The sequence below is a fragment of the Coenobita brevimanus genome, chromosome 60, assembly GCF_032717465.1.
Source record: "Coenobita brevimanus isolate Jiangsu-jjx chromosome 60, ASM3271746v2, whole genome shotgun sequence".
NCBI lineage: Eukaryota > Metazoa > Arthropoda > Malacostraca > Decapoda > Coenobitidae > Coenobita > Coenobita brevimanus.
In genome coordinates, this window is record NC_137013.1 from 32,729,686 (window position 1) to 32,757,122 (window position 27,437).

General features: G+C 42.0%; 1 protein-coding gene across 1 annotated transcript in view; it reads left to right on the forward strand.

Moving 5' to 3' along the window:
• The window catches only part of Piezo (piezo type mechanosensitive ion channel component), a 1,050,432-nt gene that overhangs the window by 324,981 nt on the left and 698,014 nt on the right, over positions 1-27,437 (forward strand). Inside the window, exons 19-21 of the mRNA XM_080275143.1 lie at positions 11,198-11,312; positions 11,772-11,962; positions 24,618-24,819. Coding sequence (XP_080131269.1) covers positions 11,198-11,312; positions 11,772-11,962; positions 24,618-24,819 — 508 coding nt within the window. The remainder of the gene's footprint in view (positions 1-11,197; positions 11,313-11,771; positions 11,963-24,617; positions 24,820-27,437) is intronic.

The window sequence follows — 27,437 nt, forward strand, 5'->3', positions numbered from 1 at the left end:
CAAAGGGAGTGCGGGAATACTGCCCACCAAGACCACCAACGTTACTCCAAGAAGCCAAGTTCTCATTGTTCCAGGTGGTTGTGCATAACTAAGCTTAATATTCTGTGCAGTGGATCACTCTATTAGCCATGAGTAGTGGCTAGTCTCAGTGTACCTGTGGTCATTCAGGGTAACAGTTGAACATTAATCTTACCCGGCTTTGTACATTCCTTTGAATTATTTCTGACCATGGCAGATTGTCCCATCCATTGTAGCTCAGAGATGAGGTAGTTAGGGTTCTTGCAGGAAGACCAAAGATAAGCTTAGCAGCCCTATTCAGCATTTACAGAACCTGCTTTAGTAGATTATTTGGAAGACCAATTCATAACAAGGTGCAGTAATCAGCATGAAACAACACCATTCTACAGACCGGTGTTAAGAGGCATCATCTACTTAAAAATTGTTTTCCAGAATACAGGCTCCTGATGTGCAGGTGACAGCTTCTAACAACTAAATACGGTAAGACCTTCCATATCCAGCCATGGCCAGGTTTGGCCATAGCCAGTTGTAGGAGTTTTTTGGATGATGGAGGTTAATGGACCTTATACCTTGGCAAGCAAACACACACAAATAAAATAGTTTGTTTCACTTACCATGAATAGTTGATGCATAGATCACCATGCATAAGACAAGCTCAACCCATTAACACAGTGAAAAGTTCTAATAATCCGTGCAAAGTAAACATTCTGAATCACTCACAGTCGTAACTTCTTGTCCTTGATAGTCAACACTACACATTTTTGTTTAGGCCCAGCCTTATGTACAGGTACTTTAGGCATGACTAAGGAAGACAATGAGTGTAGTGTCCACACAAGAGAATCTCTCAGTTGCTCACACCGTTCACAAAGCCCACTCCAAAACTGAAACCTCCTACACAGTGTGGGTGGTGTTGGTGGGCGGGCCTGGTCGTTTTGGCCATAAGTCATTTAGGCTGTAACGTCCAAACTGTCAGACGAACGGATTGCCTAACGACCTAAACAACCAATGTAATTAAACTTCATCAAGATGACATTGCTGAAGTTAGGTTAGGTTAAGTTAGGTTACAGCCTAAATGATTTTACTGCCGAAACAGCCAGGACCCTTGGTGGGTACTGACTGACGGCATGCATATATGCGCACCAAATTTGAATTCGCTGTTATTATTTTAGTTGTTTTTACACCATTTTTCCTTTTATTTACGTATTTATTTTTTATACAGTAGGCCTCTTGAAAAACTCCAGTTGTTAGAGGATTCCGGGTGTTAGAGAGCCGTATAATGTATAAGAGGTTTTACTATTATGTTCTTTATGAATATTTTTTAATTGAAATGTACACACATATTTTGAACAGATCAGACTGGACAAAGTTGTGACTCACGACTTTTGAGTCAAGGCATTATCAGTATCACCATCACTTCCATTTCCCCAAATAATGATTTCTGGTTTACCATCGTTCACTTTGCCTCCTCTTTGCCATCCAGGTCTTTATATTAGACATTAAGGATTCTGGTTTATTCTTAGTATTATCAATGTCGATCATCTGAACGTAAAGCTGCGTGTCATCGGCATAAAAGTGATAGGACACATCATGTGCATCAAGTAGAGATGAAAACTACTTTTTTAAACTCCGAATAGAATTGGACCTAAATTAGGTCCTTCGGGGACTCCAAACAGAAGGGGAACTCTGTCTGAGCAAGTGTGGTCAGTTACCACAGTCGGATATGTCACACATGTGTGTCAAAGGCCACAGACAGATCCATCAGAACCAGGAGAGAGGACATCTCACTACAGGTGTTTGCCACAGTCATTATAAATCTTTGCCAATGCAGCTTCAGTAGTGTGATATTTCTTGTATGCCGGCTGAACAAGGGGAACAGCTTTACTTTGTTCAAGTATTGACAGAAGTTGATCGAGAATAACCCGCTCAATAATCTTAGCCATGATTGACAAATTAGAAATGGGACATTAGTTTAACATGTTCTCATCACTGAGATCAGGATTCGTAAGTAGAAGCCAGAGCAAGGGACATTTCTCAGAAGGCACAAACTTACCATCTTAGAAGCATCTGCAGTATTTACCATTTGACAAATAAAGTCTGCTGCATGTTCGTACACATTTGGTAACTGTGACACATTAAATGGATCATGTGAGCAAATTGTTTTATTAAGGTCTGTGATCTAACACTTAACCACATTATTATTCAGTGGAGTAAATTATGTAAGCACATGACCTTTTGTGCACTGATTGGAATTCAGCTGAGAATTCCTCACTGAAAGAAATATTGTCCAGTTCATTTCATACATGAAATATGTCAGTGATGAAGAATGTAACAAAATCAGAAACCATTTGGGCATTAAATCAGAAGTTGGTTTAGCAGTCACATTTTTTTGACCAACTAGATTATTCATAATGGCAGCCAGTTTTTTTTTTTGGTTATCACTGCCACATAAATCAACCTTATTTTAGTAATACTGTACAGTCACTGTTCACATAACGTGAGAATATTGTTCCTGGCAGGTCCCGTTTCATGAGAATTCCGCATTATACTGCCATATGTTTACACGTTAAAGGGTTTCATAGTACCCAAGCCAGCCCCAATTTCACCTTTTGGGGCAATTTTCTGGGATTTTTCTCAGGATATTTACCTACCTAAAAATGACTTCAGTACTTACAAACACTGGAGGATTCCTTACCTTGAACTGAAGAGTTTGTGGGCTTCGTGGGTGGAGGGGGAGTGGGGTTCAAAGGCAGGGCAGGACTTCTACTGGTCCCCAGCACGGTCCTCTGGTGGCGCCTGTTCCACAGGGTCTTTTGTACGTTTATAGAGTCGATTGGAACTCCTTCCCTCTCGTGTTGGTTGCAGTACATGATTAGGTACCTTTCCATCATGAGTGCTGGGTCAGACACTCGAAATCCCTTGTCCAGGGCAGATCCCCCATAGGCCCACACTGTCTTCAATATGGTGCCCTTCTTGCCCATGATCGTACAAATAATTGACTGGTACGCTTTGGTGATGACAGTTACGTTCTCCACTCTCTTTCCACTTGATCATGTCAAGCTTTTGCTCCTGGGTCAAACTCTTCCGCCGCCTTGCTGGGTCACAGTGGGGTGGTATGGTCAGGCTGGGTCAGGTGGCCATAAAAAAGAGCAGAGTTAACACACAGCATGTGAGAAGGTATAGGGCTGAGAGAAGGTTGAATGGAGTGGCCCAGGAATGCTCAGTAGACTGTGACGACACCCTGCTCAGACACGTGATATGCATACATCACGGTCAAATGCAATGCGTGCCATGACTAAGTCTGCCCGCATTTTGTGTGGTTTTTACTCTGTTTTGACCAGTTTTCTCCTGTAATGATTAAATATTCCATTATTTTTGGCCTTAGGCTGCATTAGCAGCATAATACAGTACATTTTTTTTAAAGAAATGGGCAATTTCTCCACCCGCGTAATATTTGTCAAAATCACATTTTGGCCATTTCTTGGACTCAAAAAAGAAAAAAAAAGGCCGTGTTATGACTAATTTTGCGCTCTCTGATCATGCGCTTTATGTGAGCAGTGACTGTACTTATCTTTTTGGACTGTAACAGTGTGAACAACAACTCTTCATATAGACACATAATGAAGTTGAGTGAGTTTAGTCCATTGCCAGTGCCTCTCACATTCAGTGTTCCTATGTTGTCTACATAAAGAACTGATGAATGGACCAGACCACAGAGAATTATTGCAAACAATGTTTGTCTTTTACTGCTTCAGGACATTGATGGTCAGTGATTGATGTAGGCTCATTACTTTTTATATACTGTATTTACTATATCATCGGAAGCAAGATCAGAAGGATTGATGCAGTTTAATTGCTGATCAGCTTTTCAGTGAATCGGATTGTGGTCAATATTCCTATAATTTCTGAACCTGATAACCTTTTTCTAATAAGGATGTTTCAGGACTTTAAAACCTACAGTGATCGAAGTGTGATCCAAGATGAAAGGATCATTTTAATCAACCCCACATCCAGTATGCGACTGCCACCAACAGGAGATGGGATCAGATCAAAGATGTGTCCCAAGATTTGCGTTGATTGATGAACACCATTTTAAAAATTATTCTGGTCAATCAGTACGAGGAATTCTTAAGAAAAGTATTTCAGCTCAGGGCTGTTGATCCAGCAATTGAAATCACCACAATCTACGGTCCACCAGATTTCTAAGAAAAGACATTTCTATATGGCCAGACTCGTCTATGAAACCTCAACCAGTGCCTGGAAAAATAATAGTTTGCTGATGGAAATTTGTTTATACAGTACTTCTGTAATTTCAAACAATGGTGGGATAAAATATGTATTTACAGCTCTTTATACAGAACTTATATAATTTCAAATGATGATGGGATAAAATCTGAATTTACAGGCAGACCCAGAGATACAATACCCCTAGATGCGATACCCTGCCATAGCGATGGGGGTAGAAATACCACCCTCCCATTGAATGATGGCCGAACCCTGGTATAATGATGGGTGTTTTGTTTTTTTAAAACTGATTTAGACTTAAATTTTGTGTTTAAGTTGATTTATAAACTGTTTTTAGATTTAGTTTATTGTGTTTTAGTCATAGATGGGGTGAGCATTGTCATTTGGCGGTACAGTTTACTAAGTTTGATTTTTGCCAGGCTTATTTTTTATGAGGTGGTGTGTGGGGTGAAGAGAAGAAAGGGGGTGCATGGAACAACGTGGTGGAATGAAGAGGTGAGACAGGCTGTGGCACAAAATTAGAAAGCATATAATGAATGGATGAGAAATAGGGGCGTGGAAGAAGTTGAAAGACTGAAGAGAGAGTTATATATAGAAAGGAAGAGAGAAGTGAAAAGATTAGTAAGAGAAAGAAGAGAGTGGATGAGGAATTTGGTAGGAATTTGAGTGTAAAGTGGAGGGACTGTAAGAAAATGTTCTGGAAAGAGGTAAAGAGAGTCAGACAGGGTGGCAGTGAAGTTAGTAGGGGAGTGAAGATTAAAAATGGTAGATTACTAGTGGAGAAGGGAGAAAAAGTGAGCAGATGGAGAAAACACTTTAAGGAATTATTGAACATAGAGAATGAAAGTAATGTGAGTATGAGTGGCTGGGTAATGGATGGGAGAAGGAGAGAGGTGAGAAGAGAGGAAGAAATCAGTAGGATAGAAGTTGTGGAAGCAATGAAGAAAGTCAAAATGGGGAAAGCCCCAGGAATTGATGGAATGTGTGGTGAAATGCTGAAGCATAGGGGAGAGATAGTAGTAGAATGGATGTGGAAGATGTGCAGATTGGCCTGGGAGGAAGGTAGAGTCCTGGAGGATTGGAAGTCAGGTATAATTATTCCCTTGTACAAAGGGGAAGTGGAAAAAGAAGTGTGTGGTAATCATAGGGGCATTTGACTTCTTAGTGTAATAGGAAAAGTATATGGTAGGATACTTATTGACAGAGTTAGGCAAATAACAGAGGAATTAGTTGGAGAAGAATAGGGAGGCTTTAGGAAGGGAAGAGGTTGTGTAGATCAGATATTCATTCTTAGATCTTTAGTGGACAAGTTTCTAGAGAAGGGAAAGAAATTGTATGCAGCCTTCATGGATTATAGAAAGCATATGACAGGGTGGATAGACAAGGATTGTGGAAAGTATTAAGAATATATGGAGTAGATGGGAAGTTGTTGAATGCAGTTTAGAGTATGTATGAGGGTGCTAAGGCTGCAGTGCATGTGGATAGTGAACTGAATGTATTTTTCTCTTTGAAGGTTGGGTTGAAACAGGGATGTGTCGTGTCTCCATGGTTGTTCAGTCTGTACATGGATGGGGTTATAAAAGAGATACAGGGTAGGGCAGTGAATGTTGGAGTGGGCCTAATGAGAGAGGGCAGTGTGTGGAAACTCCCTGTACTGTTGTTTGCAGATGATACTGTGTTGTTAAATGAAGATGAAGGGGAGCTGCATGGCTTGGTGGATGAGTTTGGGGGAGTGTGTAAGAAACAGATTCTAAAGATGAATGTAGGAAAGAGTAAAGTTATGGTCTTTGAGAGGAATGAAGTCAGTGAATATACAGTGAGGTTGGATGATGAAGAAATGGAAAATGTGAGTATGTTTTAAGTACTTGGATAGTGTGATGAGTAAGGATGGAAGTTTAGAGGATGAAGTGCTTGAAAGGGTACAGCAAGAAAGAAAGGTTGCTGGTTCCTTGAAAGCAGTGTTAAGAAACAGGAAAGTGGGCATGGAAGTGAAAAAGTTACTACATGACAGTATTGTAATACCAACTCTAATGTATGGAAGTGAAGCTTGGACATTGTTGGAGCGACACAAATCAAGAGTGAGGGCTGTGGAAATGAGCTATTTGAGAGGAGTCTGTGGAGTCACCTGGAGAGACAGATTGACAAATGAGGATGTGAAGGAGCGTTGTGGTGTGGATGTGGATGTGATAGGAAGCGTTAGGAGAAACACATTGAGGTGGTTTGGCCATGTGGAGAGGATGGAGGGTGAGAGACTGACGAGAAGAGTGTATGTGAGTGAGGTGGAGGGCGAGAGGGGGAGGGAGAGGCCAAGGATGAGATGGAGTGATGGAATGGGAAGATACCGGTACATGAGAGGGGAGGGGTGAGTTTGGAGCAAGGCAATGAAATGGCAAGGGACAGGGTGACATGGAGGCGATTTGTTTGTGGCCACCCTGTATGGGATTAAGTCTGGCAATAGATAGATAGATGGATAGATTTTTTTATTTTTTTCAGATTTTATTTTTGGGTTTAGGTGAGTAATAAACTGCTTTTAGGCTTAGTTTAGCTTGTTTTAAAGCTGTTTGGGGGTTTAGGTTAGGTAGAAACTTGTTTTAGGTCTCATTTGGGTGGGTTTAGGACTTGGTTGGGGGGGAAACGCCAGACTTAAAAATGCATCCCTATAGCATACTTTACATGTTAAATCTACCCTGAGATACGATACCCTGCCTAGCAATGGGTTTTTACTTAACCAGTTGCATCGTTAAACCAGGATTGCCTGTATGTTGAAACATTTGTGAATGCCAGGGAGTAGAGGAGTGCTACACATTCATGTTGGTGGTCAGCAGCAGGCTTGGGAATACTTGTAGATTATTTGTTAGACAAAGCATTGTGGACAGTATTACCCTAATATCAGATTCATACAGTTAGGTTTAATTCAAACTGGATGGCAGGCTGGTGTTGTTTTAGAGATTCATCAATACAAGTATCTTATTATGGATGGAACTAATGCTTTGAAGACTGATTTTTAACTGACTCACAGGGAATACTGCTAATTTTTTGAATGGATGAAGTTAGTGTTTTCTGTTACAGTAGACCCTTGCTATATCATACTAGCTTAGGAGAAGCTTGGTTCAATAAACCCGAAAGTTCGATAAATCTGACGGTCACCCTCCCATGTGCAAATTCAGACGCATGATTGAGAATAAATTACAGTAATACATTTTAGTGCTGTACTGTAGATATAAAACTATACCCATGTTACACTAATTTGGCTCATAATTTTACCCATAGAAGCTTATTTCAGGTCCTTGTCAACACTTCTTCGTGACTAGTATTGTACTGTATTATTACGGTATTATTTGCTATAACATATGAGCAGTCACAGTGGGGAGAGGGCAATTTCAGGCCAGGTTGGCACAAAAGGGTAGGAAACTCGTGTATTGTACAATGTATGTATAGATGGCTGTACACTGCTTACACTGCCACTCATCATATAGGTTGTACACTTGGTAAAGTTGAGTTCTGTCTGTTATACTTCGTAAATGTGTGAAGAAAACCATGGCCGTGATGACACTGATTAACCCACAATCTGTTAGCCACAGGATCTTGTGAGACATACATAGACGTAATTGAGGAGCATACTTCAAGAAACATCTTCAAGACAGAAAATTTGTTACTATTCTTACTTCTTGTAGAGTTAGGCATAGAGTGCAGCCACTGTCCATAAGCATCTTAATTTTGTTGTTCTTATTCAAAATGCTGGGATTTTTGTCAGAGTCATCCAGGGAGAGAGAGAGAGAGACTGAGGCCACCTATAGTCATCTTTTGGTATCATTTTCCATGACTTAAATGCAAAGTAAACATCTTCAGAACCAAAATGATGGCTCAACACCTCATTTGCCTTGATCTTAGCCTCTTTGGAAGGAAATTTTATTACAAGTCCACCAACTTTAGTCTTTGTACAGCTATCAACCTGTACTGAGTCAAGAATGACTCTGATGCTGTGTGGACTAACGTGTCCTGTCCAAGCATTCGTGCCATCCCTTGGTTTTAGGACTAGTACCTGCTGGTTGCAAACAGTTTTCATTTCACCATGATTACTTGTCTCTGTGATGTCTTTCGTTAAGTCTTTTTTGCCATCTTCAAGGCTCTTTCTAAGCACCTCCGCAGATGTCCAAGACTGACTGGCAGCTGCTGGTGCCTTTGATCTACTCAAGATGCCCTTGATTGCCTCAGAGATTGGTGTTGTCACCTCCTTGACCAGTTCCTTCATGGTGTTATAGCAATTTCCTGCATTAGTCAGGTTTTCATCTGTAGGTGTACACACTGGCTGCAAAACCACCAAAAGCCCATCTAGTGATTCCTTTTCACAGATGGATGATCACCCAAGTCTGCATTTTTACGGGAAAGGTGGAACCATATCCTGCAGTATGCTGTATTCAGTGTTTGTGCAGTTTTAGCTGTTGCAGTGAGGGCATTGATGATTTTGGCTCATATCTGATTAGAAAATTTTTGAACAAAAAAAAAAAGTTCTGGGATAGTGGGGAGGGGGGGAACTAACTACCTGGGGAAAGTTCAGGTAGCACTGTTTCCATTAGTCCTACCCAGATTTAGGGGTAAATGATAACTTGACAAAAAGGAACAAAACTTGAAGAAAAAAAAGAAATCCTTCTAGATGTTAAAAAAAAAAAAAAACATTCATTGGTTCTGCATGCACAGACACTAAGTGTACTAACAGTACACTCCATATGAAGTTGGGGATAGACTACCGTGCCTCCTGTGACCAGCGGTAGAGTTAGTTGCTTATACAACAACTCCTCATTAACAAATGGCAAAAATGGATGGTTGAGCCTTGTGCAACAGCACACCTTGGATAAACCTTATTAGTTATGATACTGCCACTAGAATATGAACAAGAAGAAGCAGTAGGAAAATTCCAATGGTCCTTCAACATGAAAAAGCTGTAAATATAATGGTTGAAAAGTTGGAAAGAAGTGTTGCAAGCACCAGTTCATTCATGGTTCAATGTTCTTGAAGGGTTGCCAGAAGATCAAGCAAATTAAAGTGAATTGGCAACCTCAGTCAGTGGGTGTAGCAGTAGAGACTGCTGTGGCTGAAGCAAGGAAAATTTTGGAAATTAGCTGTAGTAAAACCACTGAGGATTGCATCAGAGACTTAATTCAACCTCAGTTGTCAGCTGGTGATGGACGAGTGAGAGAAAGATGAGCACATAGCCAGTCACAATGAAACTCGCCCTACTGACCCAAATATGGCTGTCCCCACTGATCTGAAAAATCTTGATGAATAAAATTTACCAGTAAGTGTATATTTGACAAAAATCCAGCTGTAGCTAGAGCCTAGAGGTGAAGTCTTCATCAACCTCTTAGCTTGTGCTTTGGCACCGTATCGAGAACCCTGTCTCATCAGCATCAACTCATGGCGGCAGCACCGGTTAATGATTTTTTCAGCCACCAACCTGCTTCTTCTCCTGAAGTTGACTCTGACAGTGTCCAGGGCCTGGAGAATGTTACTTCCACCATCTCAAACACTGACTTTAAAGACTCTGATGACAAGGACAGCATAGCAGAGGTACACAATGATGATACCAGGCACTAACTTTGCTGCAACCTCGTAAAACTTTCCCTTAAGGTATGCCCGTATCAGTAGTGCCAATAAGCTGATTTTACAGTATCATTTTGACATTCATTATTTTTCAGTACAGTGATATATTGTCTTACTACATAATAAGACATGTTTGGGGGTTTATATTCAGGTACTGTATTAATTAAAAAGTGTGAGTATAGACTTGTGCATACCAAATCAGTTACATTACAGTCAACTCTTAATTATCCGTCGTCGCTATTATCCAGCCCAGTGCAACATCTGGTGCTGCTAGCTTAGCTCTGTCAAAGCAGGATCCAGCAGTATCCTGTGCTGAAACGGGACATAACTGGTTAGTGCAATATCTGGCGTCAAGGTGTATCAATGGGCTCATAAACCATAGCCAGCCAGATCTGTATTACTGTTTTACAGTATTTTATCACTACTTTGTTGTATTTTATGCTTAATTTTCATCTTTTACTCATTGGAAAATTTTTAAGGTAGAGGGTTAAGATGGATAATAACGCAGTGTCTGGCTCTACACCAAATATTGAGCCGATGGGGGGGCTACTATGCAATATCTGGCATTTTGCAACATTCTGTGTAGAACTTGGCTGAATTACACTGGGTAATTTAGAGTTTAATATAATTCTCATTTGTTATATTATTTGATTATGGTGGGTTTTCATGTAGCAGCAGTGATAAGCTTGATAATTCAAGACAATAGTCCCTTTGCTATAACGGACCCTGGTATAGTGGATATCTGATTTAACGGATGGGATGAAGCCCTCCAAAATTTTGTCAGCATTAACAAACAGTGTCCATTAAATGGAATGCTGTGGGTCACAATACATGTGTTTCTTACGCTTTTAAATCCAACCCAACCTGAAATTGCCCTCTCCTCAGTGTAATTGCTGGGTTGTAATAACAGACTATAGTAATACTGTACTGTACTAGTCATGAGGAAGTGCTTTAACAGTGATGTGAAATAAGCTGCAAAAGGGCAAAATTATGGGCAAAATTAGCATAAAATGGGTATATTTTACATTTTCAGTGCTAGAGTATGCTATTGTACTCATATATTTTGAAACGTGCTTGAAATCCCACCCCGGGAGACCCTTGGATATAATGGACTTTCGGCTTTAACTGACGTGGCCTTCCCGCAGTTCCTCAGTTCTATTGAGGGTCTACTGTATTATCCATTTTGGTTAACATTTATTTCCAAGGAAAATGTGTTAATATAGCTGTAGTTCATTGAAGCTTTTCCCTCTCCTTAAGCTGAGATTGCAGACAAAGAATTTTGTACTTTTCCAGTGACCTTATTAATCATATATTAATGTTGATATGTTCCTTGCAGGTGTATAACAATGAAACAGACACTCCTTATCCACTGGATGAATTAGCTGACAATGCTGCATGGGCAGGTCTCAGGAAGGCTGACAACCTCCCTAAGTATATTAAGGGTTATATAGGTTGGTCCAAGCTGCACTGTTCTTTCTAGCTATTTAAGTGTATGTTATAGTTTTCCATATTTGGTAAGCTCTCATTGTATATCAGGTATATGTTCTAAAGTATCCCAGCCTTTTTTCATGCACTTTCTATTGTTAATTCCAGGAAATCAGTAAATCAGCTTTCAGGTAGCAGTAGAATGTTAATAGCAAAATTTTGTTGTGTACTGTTGATATGAATGCAAAAATAGATGTAAGAAAAGAATGTATGAAGATTTATTGTAGTTTTGTGTGTGATATGCCTCTATACTTTAGTATAATGCTGTAACCATCAGTTACCAGTATGAATCCACAGAACTTTGTGTCATTATTACTGTCAGTTCAGTAATTCCTTCTGCTGTATATCATTTCAAAGTTGATGAAGTATACATGATAATGGCCATTAATATAAATTTATTGAGAGCAGACTGTGGTTCCATGCAGGCATCATTGTAGTGATAACAGTGCAAGCAGTCGTGGGCATCAGGCAGCAGTATCAACGCAAGTTGACTGGTCTGCCCCCTCCACCACGAGGTGTTCTGTTTGCTAACATCACACGAGCAGTGGCAGATGATGGAGTGCCTCAGTGCATGAAGTTCCTCTTCAATTATGGCTTCTACAAGTTTGGGGTTGAGGTGATGTTGATTGATAATTTATGCATGTAATGTGAAAATGTTCTTGCTTAGTTTTGTTAATGATTTGCTTATGTAACTTTGAAGTTAATTTTGAGAGAGAGAGAGAGAGAGAGAGAGAGAGAGAGAATCACACACACAAATGATCAATAGATTTAAGAGTAGATGTCATGGTCTTTGATGATCATCCATTACTTGCAGTAGAGAAAGAATCACACACACAAATGATCAATAGATTTAAGAGTAGATGTCATGGTCTTTGATGATCATCCATTACTTGCAGTAGAATCATAGTGGGTAGCAAGAGGGTGTACAATTTGTATTGAAGAAGAGTTGCTGAAGAACCCCAATGCCCATGATGGATTGAAGATCCATGAAGGGGGAAATTAACTGAGCAACAAACTTCAGATTGTAAATGGCTTTCACCACTGTGTATGCTGTGGAGACCTGATTATTATAGTATGCAGCCTAAGGTCTCATCTAGTTTCATGTTGTAAAGGATTTCAAGAACTTCAAATGCTTCTTCTTGCTGATAACTTTTGGAGCTTATCATCATCCAGTTAATTCGTAAGTACAATAGTCCCTCATTTATGCGGACGCTAAGTATCCGGATGTGTTCATTATCCACATGCTGGACCTTGGCTCTATTAAACCATTATCTGAATTTACTTGCTATTATCTGGACATAAAAGTCCCCAAGAAATTTGGCTGGCCAGCCGATATGTTCAAATATTCGATATCGTGGCCGCTGGGCTCAAGATGTGAGCCGATGTATCATTAAATCGTGAGGACCGTGAAAACCTGAGGACGAGGGCACCAGGCACACCCAAAAAAATCTCTTCTCGGCTAATTTTTACCATTCATAAATGTATTCATTGCCATAAAACCTACTTCATCATCTTTGTCAATGTTTTTTCCAGCTGATAAGCATGAAAAAAAGGGGCAGAAATCAAATACTAGAATATGTCTCTTGCTTTTTTCTTATTTTCTTTGCAACTACTCGTCATACAACAATGAGATTGGTCTCATTAGAAAACTGATAAAATTCTCTATCGATATATGTCCTAACATTATAGGGTGTCCGAGAAAACTTTCGAGCTGTGACGTTGGGAATTCATTTAACTGTGCTTGAGTATATATTTTCCTTACCTTAAGGTGCTAGTATTTGATTTCCCCTCCTTTTTTTTTCATGCTTATCAGCTGGAAAAAACATTGACAAAGACGATGATATAGGTTTTATGGCAATGAATACACTTATGAATGGTGAAAATTAGCCGAGAAGAGAATTTTGGGGGTGTGCCTAGTGCCCTCGTCCTCAGGTTTTCACGGTCCTCACGATTTAATGATACACCGGAAGTAGTCCATAACCCACAACAAGAGCTAAAATGTCCATCTGCCCCTGTACTGAATGGTGAAAGTCGCACGCTCGTCCTATCACATCCTACGAACCTCCAGCACCTGAGTAATACGACTGTAAAGCATTGTCAAGACATCTGTATGCATTCCCCACTGAATGTCCTATATTGCACGGCCTTGGGGACTAAGTCTTTCCCATCCACCACCTCCATCAAACACAGACCACAAGCCATGAGAACGTGTTTGCTGACAGCAGCCATCTGCCTCTCTATTGAACATCGAAAGTCCTCGGTCACAGTGAGCTGTTTCCGCATGGCCACTTGGCATCAAACAGACTGCAAGCCACAGGTAAATGTACGGCAAAAGTTACTGTCTGCTTGTTGACAGAAGGGGGAGAATTCTGCCCACAGCCTCGCATCTCCCCCCTTCCCGTTCCTCCTCCATACCCTCCCGGCTCCCCCTCAATTCCCATAATATCAACCCACCTCTGTGGTGATAACACTAACTTGTGAGTTTTCAAAGTTTTTTGCAATTTATATGATTACTATAGGTTGTATCGACATTTTGCAAAATCCACGAGAAAGCTCATGAAATTCTGCATCAAGACATATGCTTAACTCTTGGAAGGTGCTGGCAAAATTTTGCACTAGGATGGTGGGAAATTCTTTGAAGGTAAGTTTTACTCCTGAACACTTTATTCTTGCTATATTTTTGTACTTTTTCTTGTTAGTTTTATGTGTGTTTATTTGCTTATCTTACAGTATAAACACCAGCGAAGATGATGATATACCATTTATTCCAATATAACCGATATTTGGTGACATATTTGGGCATGGAATTTTTTTGAGTCCCAGGAGTAATCATTTGTCACAGACAACAGATTTTCAAACTGTCATAAGTTTTTTATTTTAATTTTTATTGTTTATGCAAGCTTTCTTGATGTTTAGCATTAATATGGATAATCCTGTGTGTGTTTAGATATCTGAATATGGCAGATTGACCGGGTAACAGTGCCCGAATTAGGAGGAATGCTGTACATAGCGTATAGATTAGGTGTTTTTTGGTTTTCAGTGTTTTTTTTCATGGTTTTCTTGGTTTCTAGCATTACTTTTGATATTCCTTTGTGTGTTTTGATGTCTAAATATGGCAGATTGACCTGAAAACAGTGCCAAAATTAGGAGGAGTACTGTACATACAGTGGTGTATAGGTAGGGTGTTTTTTGGTTTTCAGATATTTTTTTCTTGGTTTTCATAGTGTTTAGCACTACTTTGGATATTCCTATGTGTGTTTTGATGTCTGAATATGGCCTGAGAACAGTACCAAAATTAGGTGGGGTACTGTACATACAGTGTTGTATTGGTAGGGTGTTTTTGGGTTTTCATTTTTTTTTTTTTTTTTTTTGCATGGTCTTCTTGGTGTTGAAAATTAATTTGGATAATCCTATGTATGTTTTGATGTCAGAATATGGCAGAATGACTGGAAAACACTGCTGAAATAAGGAGGGATACTGTACATACAATAGTGTTTAGGTGGGGTGTTTTTTGGTTTTCAGTGGTTTTTCTGCATGGTCTTCTTGGTGTTTACCATTACTTTGAATATTCCCATGTGAGTTTTGATGTCTAAATATGCCTGAGTGACTGGAAAACACTGCCAAATTAAACATAGGCACTGTAGAAATAGGTTAGGTATACTGTAGGTAGGAGGTGGGTATTGGTAGGGGCTGGGTACGGTGGGGGAATTGTGTTCATTATCCGGATGATGCCACTATTCGAACATGCCTTCTGCTCAGTTATGTCAGGATAAGTGAGGGATTACTGTAATTTGGTTTTGTTGAATTTGGACATTTCCTCAAAATATTACATAACCCCTAGACCCTTCACCCTTTATGAGCTTCACATAACCTCCGTGCATGGATATTGGAATGGCAGGTGATGATGCAACTGTTGTGGTGTTCTGTGCCAGCTTAGTGATAACCTTGTTTAGAAACTGTTGCATAGTCATTGATTTTCTTAAAAAGGGATAAGTAACCTACACATTATCTTGAAGCTTCGTGACCTGTTCCTCTTTGGGATCATTTCAGTGTCATGACACAACTTGTTAGCCAGACTGTTTGTTCTGTTTCTGTTCCAGCTTAACGGTAGCCTTGTTAAGAAACTGTTGCACAGTCACTGATTTTCTTAAAAAGAGATAAGTAGCCTACACATTATCTTGAAGCTTCATGAACTGTTCCTTTTTGGGATCATTTCAGTGTCATGACAACTTGTTAGCCAGACTGTCTGTTCTGTTTTGTTTAATATTGAAAGGCTTTACACATGCATCACATGTATGATCCTTGTTCATTTGACAGCTCTCAGTGCTACAGGATGTCTGACTGCATATCTATTCAGTCCCATAACCTTGAGGTACTTTTGTAGGAACTCGCACATCTACCTCATCCTGCAATACCCTCCACAGTCGCACCTATAGATTATTTTACCCAGTTTTTATTCAGAATTCTCAGCAGAAATCTAAACTGCACTCATCTTCCCATTGTGCATTACACTACCAATGCCCTCCATTCCCAGCTGTCATTTCAGGTGCTCATATGCAGTTCTATCATTTGCAACTCATCTCTCAGATATGCACTACACATCCGTCTGGCCAAGCTCATCTCTCTTTGCCTAACCTACACGCATCATCTTTCTTTACTGCCCAAATCACAGGCATTAAGTATTACACCCCTCACACATGTGACATACTATAATCCCTTTGTGTAAAGATCCTCAGCTCCATAACTTCTTCTATCCACTTAAGCTTCCTATCTCCCAACACGGATCATATCACCCTGGTAACAAAATTGATTTAAACACTCCAAAGGCACGTGGTACAAAGTCTGTTGTAACATGTTCTGCCTACAATATCTATAGTCCATTTACCTTAATCTGGCCCTAAATTTTTGTCCTTTTGTAGCTTATTTTACATAGCTCAGTGACAAAAAGACAATACCACAACTCTTCTTTCCATAGCACCTCTTCATGACTAGTAACATATTATTGTGTTAATCTCTTATTATGGCCCAGCAAAAAAGATGGAGAGAGAGCAGTTTTAGTCCAGGTTAGAATAAAACAGGGTTAGTCACTGCTACACATAGTGTACTCAAAGCATACCACATCCTGCAGCCTACCTCTAACACCACTGCCTCTCTTGTGTTCTCAGTTGCTGCAAACCGTATGTAAGGTAAACTTACTTTTGACATCCTCTCAACCCACAACATGAGTGCACACCTTCTCCCACCACCGTACCACCATCCATTCAAATGATCATCACTATAATTTTATCCAGTCACTCTTAGTCCCTTTTGCCCCATTCTATCTCGTTTCGTTTCGTTTTTAAAAGCTCCAACATGCTTGCATGTGTCGGCCTTGTCACCTAATGGCGGCTCTCCACGCTGCACGATCCATTGCAGCCTCCCTGTTCAGTCCCTTAACCCTTTAAACGCAGATCGTCGCGTTTGCGACGCTTGGCGAAAAGGACATAACGGCGGATCGTCGCGTTTGCGATTCTAGTTAATTTTGAATAACCGCGGGCAAGCAGGCTCAAGCAGGTATTGTCTATCAGTACTGCCACCCTTTAGCTACTATTAGCACACTTTACCTTTGTACCACTGACCTCCGTTGTTGTCAAGTATCTTTTTTTTTTTACCCAACCACGCACTGCTGCCTGGCCACCCTCGCCGTGATATATGGCAGCGCGCGGACTGCTCAGACATGTCAATCTGCGCCTTCCTCTCGCAAGCACTTTATGCTAATTGGAAACGCTTGTTTCCCCAGTTGTCACACTAGCTTTTTTTCGTGCGGTTTGCCCCTGTTTAGCGTCAGTTTACCGCAGTCTTTGAAGGTGACACCATGTCAAATTCTAGCTCTTCCGAGTCAGTGCCTTCCAGCCCTCCGAAAAAGGGCTTTGTGACCTCTACCCGGTCCAAACCCTTACTAGGGAGTGCAAAGGGCCTGAGTGAGTCTGCTATAGGCCTAGAATTACTGAAAGCTTCTATGGACTACGGTAGTGACATTGCGGTGTTATCGAGCCTTGCTGAATCAGACACTTTATCGAGTGCTGAGTCTTAGGTGCAGGAAGAGACAATTCCTGTGCCTAGCACCTCATCAGGCAAGGCTCCAGTGCGGAAGGGAGTGGTGTATGGTAAGGGGGCCAAGAGGAAGCGAAGTGGTGACCCCGGTTCACAGCCATTGTTCTCCTCAGGCTGGCCATTGTCTCCTACCCCAGGTCACGCCGCCGCCATACCGCCTCGCATCCCCCAGCTCCATTCTCTCGTCATCTTCATCTGCTATGCTTTCTCCTGAGTCTTCGGAGTCTCCTTCACCACCTCGGAAGGGAAGTAGGCAGTCTGGTTTTCGTAGAGATTTTCATAGGCCCCGTGTTTGTGCTGGCATGAGTAGGAAAGTGTCTCCTAGTGCTAGAATTAGTGGTCAGGTTTACCGCACTAGGCAACTCACCACCCAGGCTACTGCGAGTGACCTTGAACCTTCTACTCTCCCCACCACCACCACCACCACACAGGCACAACCTAGCTCACCCACTGCCACATGGCCTGCCTCACCCCCCGCCGCACCCACCCACTCCCAGCCTAGGCAGGGCACTCTGGACGCCTTCGTGTGGTCTGAGGGCTCTGATTTTGTGCCAGAGGATCTGCCCTTTGATTCCACTGGGTGTGGGATCCAGGCTGACTTCCCTGTCCCTGAGGGTGGTGAATGTTTGGACTACCTGTTGGCCTTCCTGGATAACGAAGTCATGGAGCAGATTTGTACCGAGACGAACAGGTACGAAGGACAATGTGCTGCAGTTCGTCAAGGTGAAGGTGCAACGCCATCCACGTTGCGGATGGCAGCATGGGTTCCTGTGACGATCCGGGAACTATTTGTATTCATCGGCTTGATGCTTCTGATGCCACATAACTGGAAGCACAAGCTCGAGGAGTACTGGAGTGCTGACGATCTTTGTCCCACACCCATCTTCAACAAGTACATGACTCGGGATCGTTTCAGGCAACTCATGACGTACCTTCACTTTGCCAACAACGATGAGCCTTCCCGGACTGACCCCCTATGGAAAGTGAGGGGAATCCTGAACATGATCGAGGACAAGTTTATGACGTTCCTTCGGCCCGTCAAGAAAGTAGTGATCGACGAGTCCTTGATTTTGTTCAGGGGCTGTCTTCGGTTCGTGCAGTATATTTCAAGCAAACGCCACCACTTTGGAATAAAGTTTTTCGTGCTGTGCGACTGCAAGACGGGGTTCATCCTAGACTTCGTTATCTACACCGCCAGCAATGTGGACTTGGACAAGACTGACCCCCTTGGATTCTCTGGCTCTGTGGTGAAAGTGCTTCTGGAAAAGTACTTTGGCGGGAATCATGTCCTGTATACGGACAATTATTATACAGCTCCCACACTCGCCAAGTACCTTTCAGAGCACGGCGTCGGATCCTGTGGCACTGTCAGGAGCAATAGGGCACACTACCCTGCCTTCCCCGAGGCTGAAAGATCAAAGCGGGGAGACGTGCACCTGAAGAAATCGGACAAGATGCTGGCGATAAGGTGGCACGACAAGAGGATCGTCAATCTGCTCACCACAGTGCACAAGGGGGAAATGGAAGCCACAGGGAAGGTCGACAGAAGGACTGGCGATCCTGTGATGAAGCCTGATGCTGTAATTGACTACAACGTCAATATGCGGCTGGTGGACAAGTCCGATATGATGATCGGAGAGATTGACTGCCTGAGGAGGAACCGTCGCTGGTACAGGAAGGTGTTCTTGCACTTGCTTGATATGTGCATGCTGAACGCCTTCATCCTGTATAAGATCAAGAACAGGAAGCCAGCTAACTACTCTCTCAGGCAGTTTTCTAAGACTTGTGTCTATCAGCTGCTTCAGCGTTTTGGGCAGGTACTGCCATCAGGTCCCAGGCGCCACTCACAGACACCTCCAGACCGCCTACAGTGCCAGGACTACCTTCAGTGACACCGCCTGGAGCCACTGCCTAGCACTGCCAAGAGGGGAGAAGCACTGAGAAGGTGCCATGTGTGCAGCCACACTTTCCGGCAAGAAAGAACATTTGGATGCACCTCCTTGCAGTGCAAAGAGTGCCAAATTCCCCTGTGCGCTTGCCCATGTTTCTTTGACTACCACAGCCTGAGTAGATATTGAAAATAAGGGTAAAAATATTGTAAGTAATACTGAGAGTGACAGTGATACTAGTCTTTAGTTTTCTTGTACGTACTGACAGTGACAGTCTGTTGAGTGTAAATTAGTGTATGTAGTTGTAAAAGCACTGACAGTGACAGTGATTTCAGTGTAAATTATTGTACATAGTACTAATATAAGTATTGAGAGTGACAGTGACTCCAGTGTAAGAAGTTGAAAGCATATTTTTCTATTCTATGTTATGACAGTGACAGTTTGGTGTGTAGAAAATATTATTTTTATAACTAATGACAGTTACACTGATGAATAAGGCACTAAACTGACAGCGAGAGTGAAAGTGAGCAATAGAAATGAAGTGCGAGCGGCCGACAGGAGCGAGAATAAAGTGACTGGCATAAGGCAGAATAAAATTGCGCCGCGGTGGTCTTTCTCATTCTCACTTCACAATACTGGTAGTGACAGTGATTTTTATGGCCGTAATAGTGCCATGCGAGCCTTTGGGAAGTACTATGAAGGAAAATAATGTAGTATACATGTTTTTAGCTGTGAAAAGGGATATGTTTGTTCAGTGACGGGAAGACCGCCGCTGTGCTGCACGTTGGCCGTACGCTCCGTTGATTGTAGCCTTATTTTCAGTGCTTATTGTACAAATACGGATTCCAAACTACCTGTACATTGTAGTATAAAGTGTACTGTGTCAGATTGAGGCTGTGGTAGAGGGGAAACCGGGTTGCTGGAGGTGTGAAAGTGAAGATTTTGTTACCCAACTTTGCATGTCTCCACAAGTCCTTGGGTAGTCCATGAAGGCTCAACATTTGTCTCAGGAGAAAGCTGAATGTAAGTACTATCTGCCATAAAAATTATAATGTTCTAGGGTTAATCTCTGATTTTTGGCAAATATTTTCCTACAGGTACGACTGCGATACAACCCCGCCACACGGGGGGTGGGGGGGGTTGGCTGTCCACGGCAGCGTTTTAGGGGTTAACCCTGAGGTCACACTTAATGACCTCGTCCCATGTCTTTCTCGATCTACCCCTCATAACCCCAACCCCAGTATTAACACTTCTCACCTTCCTCACCCAATTATCATCCCCCATCCTCTCCACATGTCCAAACCATCTCAATCTACCTCTCCTCATCACAACACCAATACACTCCAGTCCCATCCTACCTCTCAACTCTTCCATCGTAAACCCAGCCCCTCCAGGCCTTGGACACAGGGACGCACTGCACATCCATCTAATCATTGTCATTTCTTTATGTCTGAGCCGGCGAATATCTTCCTCCTTCACTGCCCAGGTCTCACTACCATACAGCAATACACTCCTAACACATGCTGCATACAAAGACCCCTTAGCACGTAGGGAGAGTCCTCTCAGTGTCAGGCAAGGCAAGAGCTCCCTGAACTTCTTCCAACCACTTCTCACACTAGCCACAGAGCTAGCTCCAGCCCCACCTCCAGCACACGACATGTCTCCCAAATAACAAAACTCTTACACACACTCAAGAGATTCACCAGCAAGTTCAATCCTTTCACGTCTGACAATCTCCACCTGCTCACCCCGACACGCCATACACATAAAATCAGCATTATCTCGCAGTCTACCTCTGATACCACTACATCTCTTATGCACCCATTTATCACACACACCGCACAAGATGGAATTACTTCCCACGCCCTTGTGGCAAACTGCACATGGCCACTCTCCCTCGTCTTTGACAGTACCGACACCAGCCCTAGATATCATCACTTTTGTTTTATCTGCATTTACCCTTAAACCCTTGTGCCCCATATCATCTCTCCACTCCTAAACTTTTCCTCCGCTTCCCTTTCGTTCTCTGCAATCAACACCAAATCATCAGCATACAACACCTCCCATGGGAGTCCGTTTCTAAAGTCACGTGAAAGGGCTTCAAGTACCATGATAAACAACATGGGACTCAAGACTGACCCCTGATGCACACCAAAAATTCACGGAAAACTCATCACTCAAATCTCCATTCACTCTTACCTGGGTGTGAGCACCCACATACATAGCCATAACCACCCTAGCTAGCCACTCCTCCAAGCCAAGCTTTCTCATTGCCCGCTTCACCACCTCTCTAGGGACTCTATCAAAGGCCTTTTCCAAATCAACAAAAATAAAATAAAGATCCCTTCTCTTACCAATATATTTTTCCTGAAGCTGACGAACAATGAATATAGCATCAGTGGTCCCCCTACCTGGCATAAACCCAAACTGCATCTCATCAATATTCACTCTTTCTCTTATCATACCTTCTAAAACTCTCTCCATTACCTTTATCATCTGATCTAAAAGCTTTATACCTCTATAATTTCCTCTTTCCAGGGCATCACCCTTCCCTTTATACACATTTACAATTACACTCTTCAGCCAATCATCTGGGACAGCACACTCATACTGTAAATAATCCTATTTGACTAAACTCACCCCTATATCGCCTGAGGCCTTCAACATTTCGGCAGTCAACCCAGACACACCTGCTGCCTTCCCCACCCTCATCCTGCCTATTGCCTCACTCACAGTAGCAGCGTCATCATCATCCCACTTTGTTTTTTGTTTTTTTTTCTGCCACAGATGTGGTGGGGATGTAAAGTACAACTTAGGAGGAAACAATGCAGATGGCCTTGAGTGTAAGGTATTGGGATGGATCTAAAGATTTCCAAGGCATGGTTTGTATTTCTGTGATTGTATCCCATTTCTCTGGAGTGCTGTTTAATAGTTCTCAGGAAACCTGGCCCATGCATCCCCACTCCCTCCTGGTTTCAGCTGAGCCAGATACTGTACTGTATTTTCCCTGCACTGAAAGTACAATTTATACTTTTCATTATAGAACGGGCCCTAATACAGATACCATTATACCAGTTATTCTTTTGTTGCATTGGAAAGCCAAAAAGTGTAACTTTCTTCAGTCTTTGAGGTGTAAATTTGTAAACTCATAAATTTATGTAGAAATAAGTGTGTGAATGCTATACTGTATTGCGTTCATTCACGAAGAAATTGGAACTTTTTGAGGAAGTAAAATATAATTATAATAAATACAGTTCCCTCTTCTGTTTGACTTACTTTGTATTATGTTGTCAAATTTCTCATGATATAATGTATAGAGCACATGAAAATTTGCTGTAGTACTATTTTCTGGTCCCAGTCAAAACAAGATTTATTGTAATATATTACAGGTCTCCCTCACTATTCAATTGGGTTACGTTCCTGAAAACTAGATCGAATAGTGAACGATCGAATAACGAACTTAAGGTTTAATAGGATTTAATTTGATGCGGACCGCTACATTAATATTTACCAATAAAGACTTGGAGAACACTTTTCCACGTCACCCAAGGAGGTAGTGTAATAGACGCGTTATTTTTTTTTATACAGTGGTTTCCCCAGGAGGCTTATATCCACTGGAAAGATCAGAAAAATCAAAATCACAAACGCGCTAGGCTAAGTCCTGCACGTAACGTACCTTTCATGGCTGCGGTACACTCTCAACTCAGAGACTCTTTAGTCTTCATTAAATCACTGGAAGAAAACTTGCTCCTCATCGTCAGCAGTGGCAGGGCTTGATGAATCCTGGATGTCAGTGATGGATGATGACACAGTGGCAGAAGTGGATGGAAGAAATGCGGCATCAGAGCTTAGCCTAGACGGGACAAGGCGGGAATGAGTGCGAGAATGAGCGGGCTTGGGTACGATCGCTCAGCCAGAAAAACAAGCGCGTGATGCGATGCGTTTGTTTACGATGCGTACATTTACTTTGATTTAAGCGATCGGATAATCGAGCGTTCTCAATCGATTAATGAGGGATTGGTATCAATAAATATCGATCGTGTAAGCGAAATATCGAATAGTGAGGAATCGAATAGTGAGGGAGACCTGTACACACAAAAAGTAAAAGATTGTCACTTGCAACTTGCACCAGCGAGATGCAGGTTTATGATTGGGCACATCATTGTCAGACATATGAGCCTATAATGCATATGAAAGTAGATCATACCCTTTTTCATTCTTGTATTTTTTTCATTCAGTAGTCCATACGAGTCTAAACTCATATGAAAACCGTGAGGAGGTAAGTAGATCATATGCATCAGACAAGTATAAAAACCGTGAGAGGGTTAACTTGTGTCATTTATGGTAGGAATGGTTTTTGCACCTTCATACATTCTCTTTGTTTTTGAATCCTAACTCACCCCATCGTCGTGGTAGGAATTAACCTTGTGGTGTTTATGGGTGTGGTGCAAATTTCATGCACGCGTTACCACTTGACGCAGGCTGCCTCTGCTCACATTTCAACCGTTCGTTTCCATTTGACGCTGGTTGTTTTGAATGAATTGGCTTCTGTTTTTGCATCCATCTCTGGACGAGAACAAAGCACTGCTTTCATCCCCAAATATCCCTCTGCTGCGCTCAACCCACTCAGCACCCAGTTTCGCCCCACTTCCCTAGTCAGTGTGCTGTGAACCTTGCTTGAGCGTAAGATAATTTCATTTTGTGTTCTGTAAAATCGTTCCTAATTGACCTACAGTAATTCTTTATACTGTACACCATAATGTAGCCAAAAAATTCCCTATAACTTTCTCTCAGTATCATTTACCGTAAGAATTATATTTCTATGAGAATAAACTAAAAAAAAAACTGAAGTAAAAAAAAATAACTAAGACATAATATACATTCAGATGATCTTTTTTTTACAACATCATAAGCAAGTACATTTATTTAGGATTACGGTAAAAAAATTTACAGTTATTGAAGCATAGATAAGGATATGAGGATAAACTGTTTATGAACTATCGAATGTGCGGGACTAACGCGGTGACAGGGGAAGTCTCTCAGGGTGTGGCTCTGGGTGCCGAGGCCCACCTTCCAAGTACTCATTAACGTTTGGACGCAGCCTGCGTCAGTTGGTAACAAGAGGGTTAATGGTGGGTTGATGCTCATGAAAATAACTTATAATTACTGGTGTTAAACAGTTTGTTTCTTTCCTTTTGTTTCTTATTACTCCCTTTCCTTCCATTCCTGACCTTACTAATTTCGTGGATAACCTAGTCCTGATCTCATTCCAAACCCTTGTTATCTCAGATCTGCCTAATGAGCTTAGTGGCAGTGATTGGAACTAGGCTGGATGTCTACTCCCTATTTTATGCTGCCTGGCTCTGCTACTTTTATAGTCGAGACCGGAAAGGCATAGCAAGAGTTTGGCCAGCATTCATCATCTTTATCACTGTCCTCATCCCCATCCAGTACCTCTTATGTGTGGGAATACCTCCGGGGATATGTACAGGTGAGGAATTAATTTTTTTCTTTTGTTATTTATTCTGGATATCACCATAGCTATATTATGGTTGGACTGATAGAATGTGCATTTGCCAGTTCTACTGACCTAGGTTCAGTCTTCCCTTGTGGCAGACACCTAGAGAACTGTAGAATGTCCTATCATGTGTTCTCAGATTTTTGCAGACTGTTGAGGTTGTGTCAGTGATATTTCAACTCTCTTGATTGCTCTGAAGGATTTTTCACCAGGAGCTGAATGATGATAAACACTTGGCAAGGTGGGGGAAGAGTTGGGTGAGCCAATGAGTCAGAATGGTTACGTAAAAAAGTCTATCTAACTACTGTATTGCCAGACGTCTTAATCCTGTAAGGGGTGGCCACAAACAAATTGCTTCCATGTCTTCCTGTCTCCCGCCATTTTACTGCCCTGCTCCGAGTTCACCCCCCCCCCCTCTTTCATATACCTTTCTACTCGAATCCTCCATCTCATCCTTGGCTTCCCCCTCCCTCTCCTCCTTTCCACCTCATTCACATACACTCGCTTCATCAGCCTCTTGCTCTCCATCCTCTCCACAGGCCAAACCACCTCAGTGTGTTTCTCCTGACGCTTCCTATCACATCCACATCACAACGCTCCTTCACTTCCTTATTCGTCAGTCTGTCTCTCCATGTGACTCAACATGCTCCTCTCAAATAATTCATTTCCACTGCTTTCACTCTTGACATATGTCCATCCAGCAAGGTCTAAACTTCACTTCCATATGTTGGAGTTGGTATCACAGTACTATCACAGTAACTTTTTCACTTCCATGCTCACTTCCCAGTTTCTTATCACCACTTTCAAGGAACCAGCAACTTTTCTTCCATGTTGCACCCTTCTAAGCACTTCACTCTTTAAACTTGCATCCTTGCTTATCACACTACAAAAGTACTTAAACATACCCACATTTTCCATTTCCTCCTCATCCAACCTCACTGTATATTCACTGACTTCATTTCTCTCGAGGACCATATCTTTACTTTTACCTACATTCATCTTTAGATTCCGTTTCCTACGCACACTTCCAAACTCATCCATGAAGCCTCACAGCTCCCCTTCATCTTCACTTAACAACACGTATCATCTGCAAATAACAGTACAAGGAGATTGCAAACACTGCCATCTCTCATTAGGGCCACTCCAAAATCCACTGCCCTACCTTGTATCTCTTTTATAACCCCATCCTTATACAGATTGAACAACCATGGAGACATGACACATCCCTGTTTCAATCCAACCATCAAATAGAAAAATCCACTCAGTTCACTATCCACACACACTGCAGCCTTAGCATCCTCATACATACTCATCATGGTATTCAACAACTTCCCATTTACTCCATAAATTCTTAATACTTTCCACAATGATTTTTTTTTTTTTTTTTTAATGCGAGGAAGAAGGAACCAAAGGCCATGAGCCCGCAGTAACAGTTCCCTCCAAGAGAAAAACAAACTACAATAGAGAGCCAAATTCAAGATCCGATCATTTTGAGATGCCTGGACACACTGCGTTTGAAAGACTGGAGATCATAGGGAGCAGGAAATACAGACAGAGGGAGACAGTTCCAGAGCTGACCTGTTGCATAAATGAAAGACTGGGAGTAACGGTTAACTCTTGCATTAGAGAGTTGGACAGAAAAGGAATGAGAGTTTGCTGCCAGACGGGTGCTACTCACCCGTCGTAGAGGTGGAGGAATGCAAGCAGACAGTTCAGAGGAGCAGTGACCATTAAAGTAGCAATAGAAAAGAGATAAAGATGCAACAGTGCGGCGAAGAGACAGAGGTTGAAGGGAGTCAGTAAGAGGAGGAGAGTTAATGAGACGAAAAGCCTTTGACTCCACCCTATTGAGAAGAGCTGTATGTGGGGAGCCTCCCCACACATGAGAGTTGTGCTCCACACAGGGGCAGATAAAACCCCTGTATAGAGTCAACAATTGTGCAGGGGTAAAGAAAGAGCGGAGTCGGCTTAGCACACCCAATCTCTTGGAAGCAGATTTTACAAGAGATGTAATATGATCTTTCCAAGATAAGTCCCGAGTAAATGAAACCCCAAGCATGTTCAAGGATGATGCAGGATTAAGCTGAATATTATTAAACATTAGTGGGTATACCTGTGGAAGATTTTGTCGGGTTGATAGGTGTAAGAACTGAGTCTTAGATGCATTAAAGACAACCATATTATTTTTACCCCAGTCAGAGATACGAGCCAAGTCAGACATTAGGTTTGCCATAGCCTCATCCCTTGTTTGTTGAAGTAACTGTTGAGATGGGCGTTGCAGGAACCGAATGGAAAGGTGAAGGGTGGAGTCATCAGCGTATGAGTGGATAGGGTTAGATGTACAGCTTAGAAGATCATTGATGAATAAAAGGAAGAGAGTTGGTGATAGGACAGAGCCCTGAGGAACACCACTGTTGATAGATCTAGGAGAAGAACGATGGCCGTCTACAACAGCGGCTATAGAACGACCAGAAAGGAAGCTAGCGATGAAGGCACAGATAGAAGGATAGAAACCGTAGGAGGGCAGTTTGGAAATTAAAGATTTATGCCAGACTCGATCGAAAGCCTTTGAGATGTCAGGTGCAATGGCA